The sequence below is a fragment of the Miniopterus natalensis genome, chromosome 1 (assembly GCF_054644295.1).
Source record: "Miniopterus natalensis isolate mMinNat1 chromosome 1, mMinNat1.hap1, whole genome shotgun sequence".
In the NCBI taxonomy this organism is placed as follows: Eukaryota; Metazoa; Chordata; class Mammalia; order Chiroptera; family Miniopteridae; genus Miniopterus; species Miniopterus natalensis.
Genome location: NC_142081.1, coordinates 201479888 through 201491965, shown reverse-complemented (window position 1 = coordinate 201491965; position 12078 = coordinate 201479888). Strand labels below are relative to the sequence as shown.

Sequence of the window (12078 nt, the reverse complement as noted above, 5' to 3'; positions counted from 1 at the left end):
ACCACAGAAAGGAAACAGCACAAACATGAGGTGTCACAGCAAGGGACACTGAGGCTGGGGCAAGGGTGACGTTATCCCACAGCTCCAGGGTCTCTGCTTGGCCGACACAGAGATGTCAGCCCTTCTCCGCTTTCCACCAAGTCCCTCATGGTAGAGGTGGAAATGGGGCTGTGGAGCCACCCACTTCACAGGGCAGAGCCCAGCCCGGGTATGCAGGCCCCACTGGTGGCCACGAGTGCAAGTTGTGTCAGGATTGGAGGTGGGACAGAGCCAAAGGTCAGAAAGTCTCCACACTATGGAGAAACTACGTGCTGTTACCTAGAACCTGTACCCACACCCTCGACTCACTTGGCAACAGACTGGATGACCTTGGAGGAGGTGTCCTTGAGGTTGGTGAGCAGACGCCCGGTGCCCCCCCGCAGGATGTCCAGAAGCCCGCCGTAAGGCTGGTCGTACTCAGCAACTGCCAGGCCTGCAAGCAGAGAAAACCCTCAGGTCGTGGGTGGAGCTGCGCCGTGGTCCCAGAGAAGGGAGCATCCAGAATTCCCAGAACCTATGACAAGCCACACTTCCTGTCAACCCCGACCATCTGCGTTTCACACATAGGCACAGGAATTAAATAGTAACTGGCTCCTGAGCCTCGTCCAGCGCCCACACAGTGCCCACACAGTGGCTCTCCCAAGGGCCGAACCTGGACCCAGTCTGCGAGTGCAGAGCCTCTGGGTGCCTAGGGCCCTCCAGTCCCATCGCTAGGATGTTGAACCAATTCACTTTCAGCATTCCTGTACCCTGGAACTCCGCCACCACAAAAATGCAGACTGAGGGCCTCCATCCCTGAGACAAGAGGACACAGGTGGACACAGAGGGCACAGGAGTGGGGTCATGCAGGTGGCCCCAGCCAGGCACAGAAAGGCCGTGTGGCTGGACAGCAGGTGTGCTTCTGTCTGTCTGCAGGGTGATGGCAAATGAAGGCAGGTCCCAAAACCCTAGGACTTGGGGGGGGGGGGGTCCTCAAAGGCAGCTGTGGGGGTGGAATTTGGGGTAAAAGAGGAAGGCGCGATCTGAACACTGCCTCTGTGCCCGGGGTCGCCTTGTCTGTGCCACAGCCTCTGTGACCAGCCAGCAACTCGGGCCACCAGGTGGCTGGGTCACAGCTGGGACAAGGGGCCAGCCATTCTTGGCTATTGCGCAGCCATAAAAAGTGGCTAACGTGTCGCACATGTGTAGGACATTTATGCTGGCTGTTCACCAGGAAGTGACCAGCACGGCCCCAGCCAGGCACCAGCACTTATGTGTGTAGGGTGAGCACGTGTGGGCAAGAGTGTGGTGGGGGCATGCGTGCACGCATACGTGGTGTGGTCCTGTCTGAACGCCTTGAGAACCCCCCAAGGGCAGTCTAAGTGGCCCCACGTGCTGGGCACCCAAAACCCACACTGCGTACACATGGGGTGCGCAGGACACTGGGCCAGCTGGCTGCTGGGATGGCCCCTCCCCAGGAAACAAAGAGCTGATTCCACGCCCCAGACAATGAGAAGTGGCCAATGGGATGGGGCCTGTGGCCGAGTAGCACAGCCTGGCAGGGCCTTCCAGAACCTTCCCAGGCATGCTGTAGAACCTAGGCTGAGGGCTCCTCGGGTACAGCTCACTTACTGAACACGACCGTGTCGAGAGGAAAACCTGCTGAGCCACCTCTGCTGTGGCTAGATTGTCTCTCCTGCCCTGAAGAGCCCACACCTTCACCAGCAGCGGACGCGGACCTTGAGCCCTGATTCCCACCATGGCTGCTCTTTCCCACGTACCCCCTTCATGCACAGGCCTCATGGCAACTACCTGTAGCTGTGAGGCATCCCTCATCTGCCTGGGCCATGATCATGGGCATCAGCTGGGCCTCCAAGAGGCTGGAGACTAAGCTGGCCACATGGGTGGATGACGGTGCCTGGGTGGTCACCCCAAAAGTCCTACAGGCCGGACACCAGGGTGCTTCCGAGCACCTGCGCTGTCCCGACAGCACAGGAGGATGGCTTATGCTCCCCCCTCCCCCCTCATTCTGTCCTAAACGTGGCCCTGAGTGTTGCCTCTACTGAGTTCTGGGAGCTCTTGGCAACCAGGATTGGAGTGTGGTTTGGGGACCCGAAAGGAGCAGCCTCTCTCACTACCAGGCCCCAGGGCAGGATCTGGGTGCCGGCACACCGCAGCAGTGTGGGCACTCACCTCCGCTGTAGCCACTGCTCGTGGACCCCCCAGGAGGCAGTGGCCCTCGGGGTGCGGCAGTGTTCCCATAGCCTCCATTCTGCTCCAGGAGCTGTGAGGATTCAAAAAGCAGGGACTCAGCTTCCACAGAGGTCAGGGCCAGGTTCACCCCGCTTCATGCCAGGGAGAAAACCTGACACCAGTTCCCAGCAGCTGGAGCTCCCGCCTCTACCTGACTTACTGTAAAATCCCTAAACCAAAGGGCGGGTCACAAAGTTCAGTAAACTGACGTTCACGGTCACTGGGTGACCTGCCCACTCCCCTCAGGTGCCCGCACGCCCACCGTGTGCCAGGCTCTATAGTCCAGGATGGGTGTACGGTGGGCAATGAGCAGGCCCTCACAATCTCTGCCCAGCCCAGGGGGCTCGCAGCTGCTGCCTGCCATAGAGATGGGACGTGGGCTGCGCAGTGAAGGGCCGTCTTCCACAAGCTGAGCCCAAGACCAACGCTGGCCAGAGCCTCAATGACAAAACCTTCAGAGAGGTGCTTCGAGACGCTGGCCACAGGCACAGCTCAGGCCTGTGATGCTGGGGCCCAGCTGGGGACAGGGCCACAGTCTCCTGCCAGACCCACTCAGCACCAGATGCAGCCCTGTTTGGCCTTGAATGGGTCGTGGCATCCACTGTCACTCTTCCTGTAAGTTACGCAAATGTGTGCTCTAGTTTCTGGTGTGGTTTTTAAAGATATTCTTGCTATGGAGTAAAGATTTACCACGTTAAGCTCAGAAAGTAATGTGGGCGTGAAGTTTTGCCTTCCTTTGTGATCTGGCAGGTGGTCAGTGTTCACGACACACATGCTCTCTTCACTACAAGCAGCACGTGGCCATGAGATGGACCAGGTTTTTTCTTCACACGCCCTCAGTTTTACTTAGGTGTTTTACCAGGTTCTGATGGGAAGGCAATACCTCCCACTGTGACCATACACTTCCGGGTCACTTAGTGTCTCTGAGCCATTTGCCAAGGACACGCAGATCACGGCTCCTCACCTATGTGAAAGCACGGCCCAGTTCTCCATCTGGACCTGTTCCTGGGCTTCAGGTCTGACCCCACGAAGGGACAGGTGCCTCATTGTCCCGGGAAGAAGAGCCCACAGAGGGGATTGAGTGTTTGCATCATGGTCCTAGAAGTGCTAGGTCCTAGAATCTAGAAGTGCTAAGATCGAAAGGTGCTCCCGCACCCACTGACCAGCAACCTGTGTGTCCACGGGCACCTCCACCGCCCTGGGAGAACTGCTGGCAGCACACATGCAAGTGGCAGCCCCAGAGCAGATGCCTCCAGGTGAGCCTCACCAATTGAGCCTCGCCCACACTGCCATGCCTTCCCTGCTCCCTCCTCCTCTGCACTGGCCACCATCTGACACATTCAGTTTTTCCTTCCATCTCCTACCTAGAACCCCAGGCCTAAGAAGGCCGTACACACAGAGCCCTCTGTCTGGTGCTGACTCCTCCCGCCAGGTGATCCCGCCCTGGAATCAGTGGAGCATGGGGACTCCTCCTACACAATGGCGTCAACCCCTTTAAAGCAACTGGGCCTCTCAAGATCTCAAAAACCTGCTGTGAAATGCCCAAAAGGCCTACCTCAGTGATGGGCGACTTGGGGTTCACATTCCTGGCAGCTGCGATCTCCTGCAACTGGTTCACCAGCTCGGTGATGGACAGACGCTCCTCTGGGTTGACCTTCAGTGTAGCGCCTGCAGCAGGGGACAGGTCGTGCTCAGGGCCCCAGAGTCCCACTGCCCTGCCCTTGCAGATGTTATAGACCCATGGAGGCCCCTCGTTTTACTGATGTTAGTGAGGTAATGACATGAAGAGCAACAATGGAGTAGAATCACCAAAAGTCACCATTTGGAGCACCATGACTCACAATGGCTGACTGATGGGCACTCCGTGGAAAAGCCCACACCAGGGAGGCTGCCAAAGAGCCACACAAGACGTTATAGGAGGCGTGGCCTCCGCGGTCCCTGCACACAGAACTTACGGATGAGGCCGTGGAACACGGAGTACCGATTGTCGTCAGCAGGGATGGAGTACTTCCCATTCACTATCCGAAGTTTTGCTCCGTCTTCGAAAGGGTGCTGCCCGAAGCACAGCAGGTACAAGATGCAGCCCAGCGCCTGCAGGGAGGGCGGAGGTGAGGGCTGGGGGCAGAGCTGGGAGACGGGGATGGAAGTGAAGGGGGCCTGTCCCTGGATCTGGCTCAGTCTGGTCTGATGAGCGCCCTCGAGCAGCCTGACGGTGCTCCCGCACACAGCCAGCCCTCCTCCCCGTGCTCGTCGGAGGCAAAGAGCATTGAAGGCAAAGCAGCAAACAAACGCCAACCTCTTATTTTCTGGTGAAAAGTCCTTTTCAAAATGAAAAGTTCCCACATCCAAGCCCTGGGATCTGCTGACGGGGGGACAGCAGGGTGACTATGGAGGAAAGAGCCACATCCATGCTTTTCAGTGATAATGCTGAGCACAGGTGGATGTGCCCTGAGGCAGAACACGCAGGAATCCACAGGGTGAAGTGGGATATCATAGAAGTGGCTCCGAACCCAGTACCAGTCTCCTCACCTGTAGGGTGTTTACCTAGTGCCCCTAGGGACACAGCAGAGAGACTGGGGACTGTCTCAGCACCCGTATCTCATCCAGCTGAGGACTCACAGCGCACACCACAGACACCTGAGCCCCAGCATGCAACTCCAGCTTCACCCTTTCAGCTCCTGTGTGTGCATGTGCCTGTGTGTGTCCTTGGGCTGGGACGGCTGAGGGCACTCACCTAGGGTCACCTGAGACTTGGGAGGGGAAGACGCAGTGCGTGTGGGGGGGCTTCACTTGCTGCCTGTCACTAAGCACAGCTCCAGCACCCAAGTCCCAGGAGTTCACTCATTTCAACTGCCACCTGCCTCCACCTACACCCAGGACAGGCACACCCCATCCACAACATGCCAACACTGGACACGGGCCTGACAGGCCCAGACTATGAGCCTCGAGGCGCAAGGCCTCAGGGAGGCCCAGGGCTGAGGGGTATTTGTCCCTGCTCTTAGGGAGGCCAAGGGGGCCGAAGGACACCCACGCTCAACAAAGAGTCAACGGACACCAGAAGGAACACAGCCAGGCATGACCACCCCACCCCAACCCAGGGTCTAGCCCCATGAACCATGCTTCGTGCACGCCTGGCCCCCGTGAAGGGGCTCTGACCAGAACAGCTGTCCCTGGGTCAGGGGAGTACAGCCAAGCCTGGAGACAGCAAACCACTGACCCCACCCACAGTGACCCCAACACACTTCTACGCAGTCCATCCCCACTAATAGCAGTGAAAAGAAAAAGAAGGGAAGCCAAAGAAACGTGGCCTCCAGAGCCACAGGCAGGCCAGAGCCGTGGGCCTCTCGCCTACTGCGCACAAGGCACTGCAGCCTCACCCAGATGTCCTGCTTCTCGCCAATGGGGAAGTTCGAGTATAGATCCACGATTTCTGGCGTCCTGTACATGGGCGTTGTGTTCCTGGTGATCTGAAGAACAAACACGACCTTTTCAAAGGGAAGTTACATGCGAGCAGCAATTACAGTATCAGTGCCCACAACTTTCCTACAGGAAGCTTACTTCTATCCCCGTGGGCTCCAGAGAGCTCTCAGGCCACTCGTCTCCCTCTCTCCCCTCACTTCCCCACAGCCGCCTGTCTCCGGAGTGGCCCCAATTCTTGCTGGAGCAGCCACGCCAAAGCACACACTCTGAGATGTCAGCTGTGTGTCCAGGAGACAGACGTCTCAGCTGCTGGGCAATCTCGTCCAGAGTGGCCCAAAGCGAGCTCTGTGAGGTGGGTCACCAGTGCGCTGGGAGGAAGCGCTGCGAGGAAGTGCTGCTCTCAAAGCAGCTTCCTGACGAGTTCTCATGGACAAGAGCCTTCGTCACAGAAAGAACTAAGCTGAATTTACGGTTGAGTCAGGTTTTTATGTGAAAAACCCAAGACCCAGGTATACAGGGTGGGACCTGTGACAGAGGCTGGGGGACACAGCAAAGGGGAAGGCCAGCAGGCCCCGCACATGGCAAACACACACACCAACCCCAAGGTCAGAGATACCGTGGGAACAGGGCCATGACCTCGGCAGGACAAGCAGAGGTGACCCTCGGTTCTCCACAGAAGATCGGCTTCAGGAGGAGGTGGGCAAGGGCGCAAGAGAAACCCAAGGCCAACACAGATGCATAAATGATGCCGGGCCTTGATCAGCCATTCACAGGACAACCCTCCATACTGAGCGAGGCCGACTGGCCTGGAGCACTGGGAGGAAGGCAGGCAGGTGGTGCTGTGCGACCCAGACATGGCTGAGGGGCACCCACACAGGAAGTCATCAAGTCACAGGCTTGTGATCCTTCATGTATGCATGTGAGTCCGCTGCGCTGAGACCTTGTGTTAGGCAATCCAAGGCCGGTGGCTGCCACTTGTCCTGTTGCATGGCAGAACCACGTGGCCCACCGTGACACACCTCCAACACGAGGACACAGGTGCAGCCTGCCCATGCACATTGCTGGGGGCCACGCAACCATGACCACTGCCTGCCACGTCTCACCTCTTCCTCTACCAGGGCTCGTCGTTGGGCACTCCAGCTATAGTCTGGGACATGCGAGATGGTCGTGGCGCTGCCAAAGTCACACAGCTTAATGGTCCCCTGGTTACTCAGCAACAAGTTTTCAACCTGAAAAATTCCAGAAGATGGACCTTACAAACTTAGGGTGCAGATAGCCAGCTGGCCCCTAGGGGAAAGTGCAGCACCTCAACTTCTTTCTGATCAAAACCAGTATATGTACTTTAGAAATAGGTAACTGAGATAGTCAAAGTCAATCACAAATCAAAAGATAACTGCGACTAATACTCTGGGATGCACAACAAAGGCCTTTAGAAAAGTCCAAAGATGAAAAAATTAACATACCATTAAAAAATCATCACATATATCAAGAATCTGAGAAGAAACCCAGCCAGAAAACTGTCAATTGAGATGAACCACGTTTCTAACAGCAGAGACAAACCTGCCGCAGACACTCGAGGGCACAATCTGGGGCGAGGTCTAGCCCTGGCTGCCTCTGCAAGGCCCAGCTAAAGAAGGCTTTTACAAACCTACGTGCTGGGAAAAATAAGAAACCATTCTCCACGACACGAGGCCACAGCAACTACACACACTGCTCCAAAGGCCGGTGGCTGCCACTCATCCTGTTGCATGGCAGAGTGACGTGGCCCACAGAGCAGAAATGTTTACGGCTGGCCCTTCACAGAGAAGTGTGCAGACCCTGCTCGGGGGACAGTCGAGGCAATCTGAACCAAGTTCCCAAAGGCTTTTTGGGTGGAACCTGACAAATGGATTCAAAAATCTGTAAGGAGACACAGCCAAGAAAAGCCACACTACCCTGAGGCATGGTGAGCCTGACTGTGCAGCTCTGGTGGGAGAGGGCACCAGAGCAGGACCCGACCCAGGTGCTGGGCAGCGGGACAAGTACAGTGTAAGGAAGTCCCACCCCTAAACAAAGGCAACCCCAAGTCTTGAGGACAACATGCTGGGGACAGATGCACGCTGATATAGGCAGCTAATGATGCCCACTGAAAACAGCACCATGAGCAGACCCTGACCACTGAAAGTGAGCACACAAAAGCCACACCCCCCCCCCACACAGAGCTCCTGTGGATGAGACAGAAAAGACAACTCAACAGAAAAACAGGCAAACACTGTCACAGGTACTTCCCCAAAGAGGAAATCCACATGCCAATCAACATGAAAACTATCAGCTTCGTTCACAGAAGGAAAATGCCACTAAAACCACAGTCTGGCCCTGGATGGTTTGGTTCAGTGGCTAGAGCATTGGCCTGCGGACTGAAGGGTCCTGGGTCCGATTCCAGTCAAGATTCCAGTCAAGGGCACACACCTCAGTTGCAGACTCAATCCCCAGCCCTGCTTGGGGTACGTGCAGGAGGCAACCAATCGATGCATCTCTCCCACATCGATGTTTCTCTCTTTCTCTCTCTTCTCCCTCTCCCTTCCACTCTCTCTGAAAATGGGAAAAATATCCTCGAGTGGGAGTAACAAACAAATTTTAAAAATCCCACACAGTCTGCTGCCAACACCAAGGGCTGTAAAGCTCAGCAGGACGCCAGAGGCTCAGGGGGCACTGGTCACCACCAGCACGGGAAGCAGGGACCCCACGGCATAAACTCTGTGAAACTGTGGGCACACAAGATGGACGAACCCTAAAACCACAGCACTGAGCAAAAAGCCAACACAAAGGACGCACTCCGGAGCCACTCACAACAGAGAGGAGCACCGTGTGGGGCCCAGAAATCCCATGGACAAGCATCAAGGACACCTGGCACACACGGGGCACCGAGACGGTGAGAGATGTAAGCCCAGGCAACACTCGCAGATACACTAAGTCCATCCTCCTGGATTTTTGCACATATAAGCACATGGCTACCACGTAAGCCAGAGAAGTCCTGAGGGCACGGGAAAATCCACCTGCCCCCGGCCGATAACAGGCGAACCCAGACGGCAGAGAAAGGCGTCTGCACTCACAGCACCACTGCTCAGTAATCCTACCCACCCCACAGGTGTCGGCAACACAGTGCCTGCCAACTAGTGGCCTAAAACCAGCCTCTAGGCTTCAGGGGGCAGAAGGCTCATCAGAGGTTCAAATCTAAATGAAGACAAAGCCCCACAGACAGGGTGTCAGTGCCGACTCCCCATTTGGGCCCAAGAGGAGAACCCACCCCGTGCCCTCCTGGGGAGATTTCAAAGACAACACCTGGGGAAAACTGGGGAACTGGCCACAGACTGGATGTGAGATGACACTAAGGCAGCTACTTTCAATCTTTTGCATCTTATGGCACATGAACTAATTACTAAAATTCTACCGCACACCAAAAAATATACTTTTTGCCCATCTGACCAAAAAATGGGTGCAATTTTGAATCACTCACACTGGACGGCTGTTGTGCTGGCTGCTGTCTTTTTTTTATTTGGCGACCTAAGGGGAAAGAGGTCAGCGCCCTGACTAGCCAGGGGGTGCATGTTTTAACAATCTTGTGGCTCACAGTTGGAAATCACTGAACCAAGGAATGTCTGAGTCCTGCTGAGGCAGGGGTGGTGTTGGGCTATGCAAGAAAACACGCTGTCCCCCCAGAGTTTGTGCACAAGTGTCTGGGAGTGAAAAGTGTGATGTCTGGGGTCTGCTTTAAAATCCTTCAGCAAAAACCACCGGCACCAGCAAGCGGGATGAAGGGCTGCTGCTGCCCAAAACATGACCAGAGCCGGAGCACAAGCTCCAGGGCGCCGGGCAATTTCCACAAAGTCTGAGGTTTTTCAAAGACAGAAGAGGGGGAATCAAAACCAGGCCATAAGCCAGAAGATATCTGCAGCACATATAACTCAGAAAAAGACCACTGTTCCTCTGTCTTGTCAGGTGGGAGGACGAGAGCTGCGGCCCAGAACTGTGGGGACAGAACGGGGAGCCCAGGTCCCACACCTGCAGGTGAGGGACACACAGGGACCCTGGAGGAAGCCCAGGCCCAGCTGAGGGACCCTGGGCATGAGAGTCCCCATGTGCATCAGCAAATTGAAGACACACAGGGAGGGCTCTCTCACTGCTTCAAAAAAGCAGCTTCTGGAAAACCCACTGGCTGTGAAGAGGCTCCTACACAGGTCTCTGAGAATTCTTGGCAAAGCCTGGCCAGCCTCACAGGCAGACGCCACGACACCCTGACCAGCAGGCGGGGGCAGGGGCGGGTGTGGGATGGGACGTGGCACCTTGAGGTCCCTGTGGATGATAGGCGGCTTCTGTTTGTGCATGTGCTGCACGGCTCTGCATGTCTGGTAGAAAATCTTTAGGACAGTGTCACACGACAGCGGCCCTTTGGTCTCACTTTTCTTCAGAAACTCCACCAGCTGCCCTGGAAGAGATAGTAGATTCTCATCACCACGAGTCACTAATGCTGACCCATGTAGGGTAGAAGGTGCAGCCACTGCCAGGACACAATCCAGTTACAGACCCTGTCGTGGGAACACCTGCGACCACAGCTCAGGCAGCCAGACCTCCCACCGCAGAGTAGGAGGGGGACGGCAGCGAACCGAGAAACCACAAGCACTCAGTCTTCTCAACTGCGTCTCGTGAAACACTTGCTCTGTGTCCTTAAATGACAACGGTCCTCTGCCTGTCGGCGTGTATCTCAGTGCACACACTCCACCCTGGACGCAGGCTGCACATGGGACTCGTGGGTGGCGGCGGCATGGACTCAACAGCAAGGCTTTGGGCCCCGGGAGCCCATCCTCTGGTCACTAGCCCCAGCTGAGGCCACCCCACGACTGCCAGGGACACATACACTCACACCTCAGCACCCAAGCTGCCCTGGTCCCAGCCCCGTCTAGGCCCCAGGCGACCTCAGCAATGGGACGCACAGCCAGTTGCTGCCACAGCTCCAGCTCCGCAGTGGCCCTCACCTATACGGCCCCTGCCTCCTGGGCTCAACCACCACCTCCCAGGGAGCCAGCTCTGCCCAGCCTGACATATGGACACCCTTTCCTGCTCATTTCCCCCAACACCGGGCAAGTCACTGAGCCTGGGAACCTGCACATGGTAGTGCCGACAGATACCACGTTCATGTGGTGAAAGAGCCTACCTGCCCAAGAGGGGCATGAGGCTTGGGGTGCCAGCATGGACTTTCTACGTGCCCAGTGTCTGGGATTTTACATAACTGCATCACCTTTGTAATGTTCAGACCAAAGAGCACTTACCTCTCAGGACCTGGGTGCACTTGCCATCACCTACCGGGGTGCAGTCTCTACCTTGGTGATGCAGCTGTGGTTCCCACACATCTGGCCCAGCCCCTACCTCCCTCCACTGTGTCCTCTCCCAGCCACACCTGCCTCACAGGCTTTGCACAGACCCTCAGGGGAACGGGGGGACACAGTGCCCACCAGGCTGGAGAAGGGCCGAGGAGCAGCACGTGGAGGGTGTCACATGTCAATGCTCGCTGGCTCTGCTGGTCAGTGAGAAGAGGGTCTTTTAACAAATAGCAATTCCGCAGGTGGCAGACGAGCTGTAGAGGGCACCACGGAAGGTGAGAGGGGGGTGGCCTGTGGGCTACCAGAAGGGTGGGAGGCTCCCCTGGGCAGGCACTCAGGAGCCACCACAAGGCTCTCCTTCAGTGGAACTGTCAACCACGTCCCAACCCACATCAGGTACCCCCTGCACCTGCCCTGAAGCACCCCAGACAATTCAGCCCCAGCCTTGAACGCTACTCCACGAGGTTGCCAAGTCACGGGGAGCCACTCTGTCCTACGGGGGCAAGTGCTGTGAGCTGCACCACACACTCACTTGTGAAATGATCCACACAGGTGCTGCTGAGCCCACAGTCTGACAAAGCCCAACACAGAGTGGTGCAAAAGCCTCCAGGACTCCTACACCAAGAGCAGAGGACACAACAGACCAAAATATCGCCGAAAAAACCAGGAGAGCACGCTGGGTGGATGGGAAGCATGCATGGCCTCATCCCTGCCACCAGAGGTGCGCAGAGCAGGCTGGCCAAATGGCACCCCCCCTTGCCCCCACCCAACAAGCCCCTGCTGATCCAGCCACAGGGATGCAGAGCCCACGTGGACACGCAGTACTCTGTGCACCAACACTTGTGCACAGGACTAGGTGTGCATCCCGCAGGCACTGGTTAAGGACCTAGAGGTTCAGGGCTGCGGACATTGAGCCTTAGAGAGCAGGTGAATGTGTGGGCACAGAAAGATGCTCGGCACAGCACACCTTTCTGAAACAGAGCGTGTCTAGGGAACTCATGTCTGTATACACCTGCACAGCGCTTTTCCA

The 12078-nt window shown here is 56.6% G+C and overlaps 1 protein-coding gene across 4 annotated transcripts in view; it reads right to left on the bottom strand.

Moving 5' to 3' along the window:
• GAK (cyclin G associated kinase) overlaps positions 1–12078 on the bottom strand; it is a 50686-nt gene that overhangs the window by 30024 nt on the left and 8584 nt on the right. For all 4 annotated transcript variants that reach the window (XM_087828719.1, XM_087828724.1, XM_087828731.1 and 1 more), the window contains 7 exons: positions 10014–10156; positions 6795–6920; positions 5649–5738; positions 4227–4362; positions 3827–3939; positions 2212–2302; positions 349–472 (listed from right to left, as the gene is read on the bottom strand). In XM_087828719.1, coding sequence (XP_087684845.1) covers positions 349–472; positions 2212–2302; positions 3827–3939; positions 4227–4362; positions 5649–5738; positions 6795–6920; positions 10014–10156 — 823 coding nt within the window. The remainder of the gene's footprint in view (positions 1–348; positions 473–2211; positions 2303–3826; positions 3940–4226; positions 4363–5648; positions 5739–6794; positions 6921–10013; positions 10157–12078) is intronic.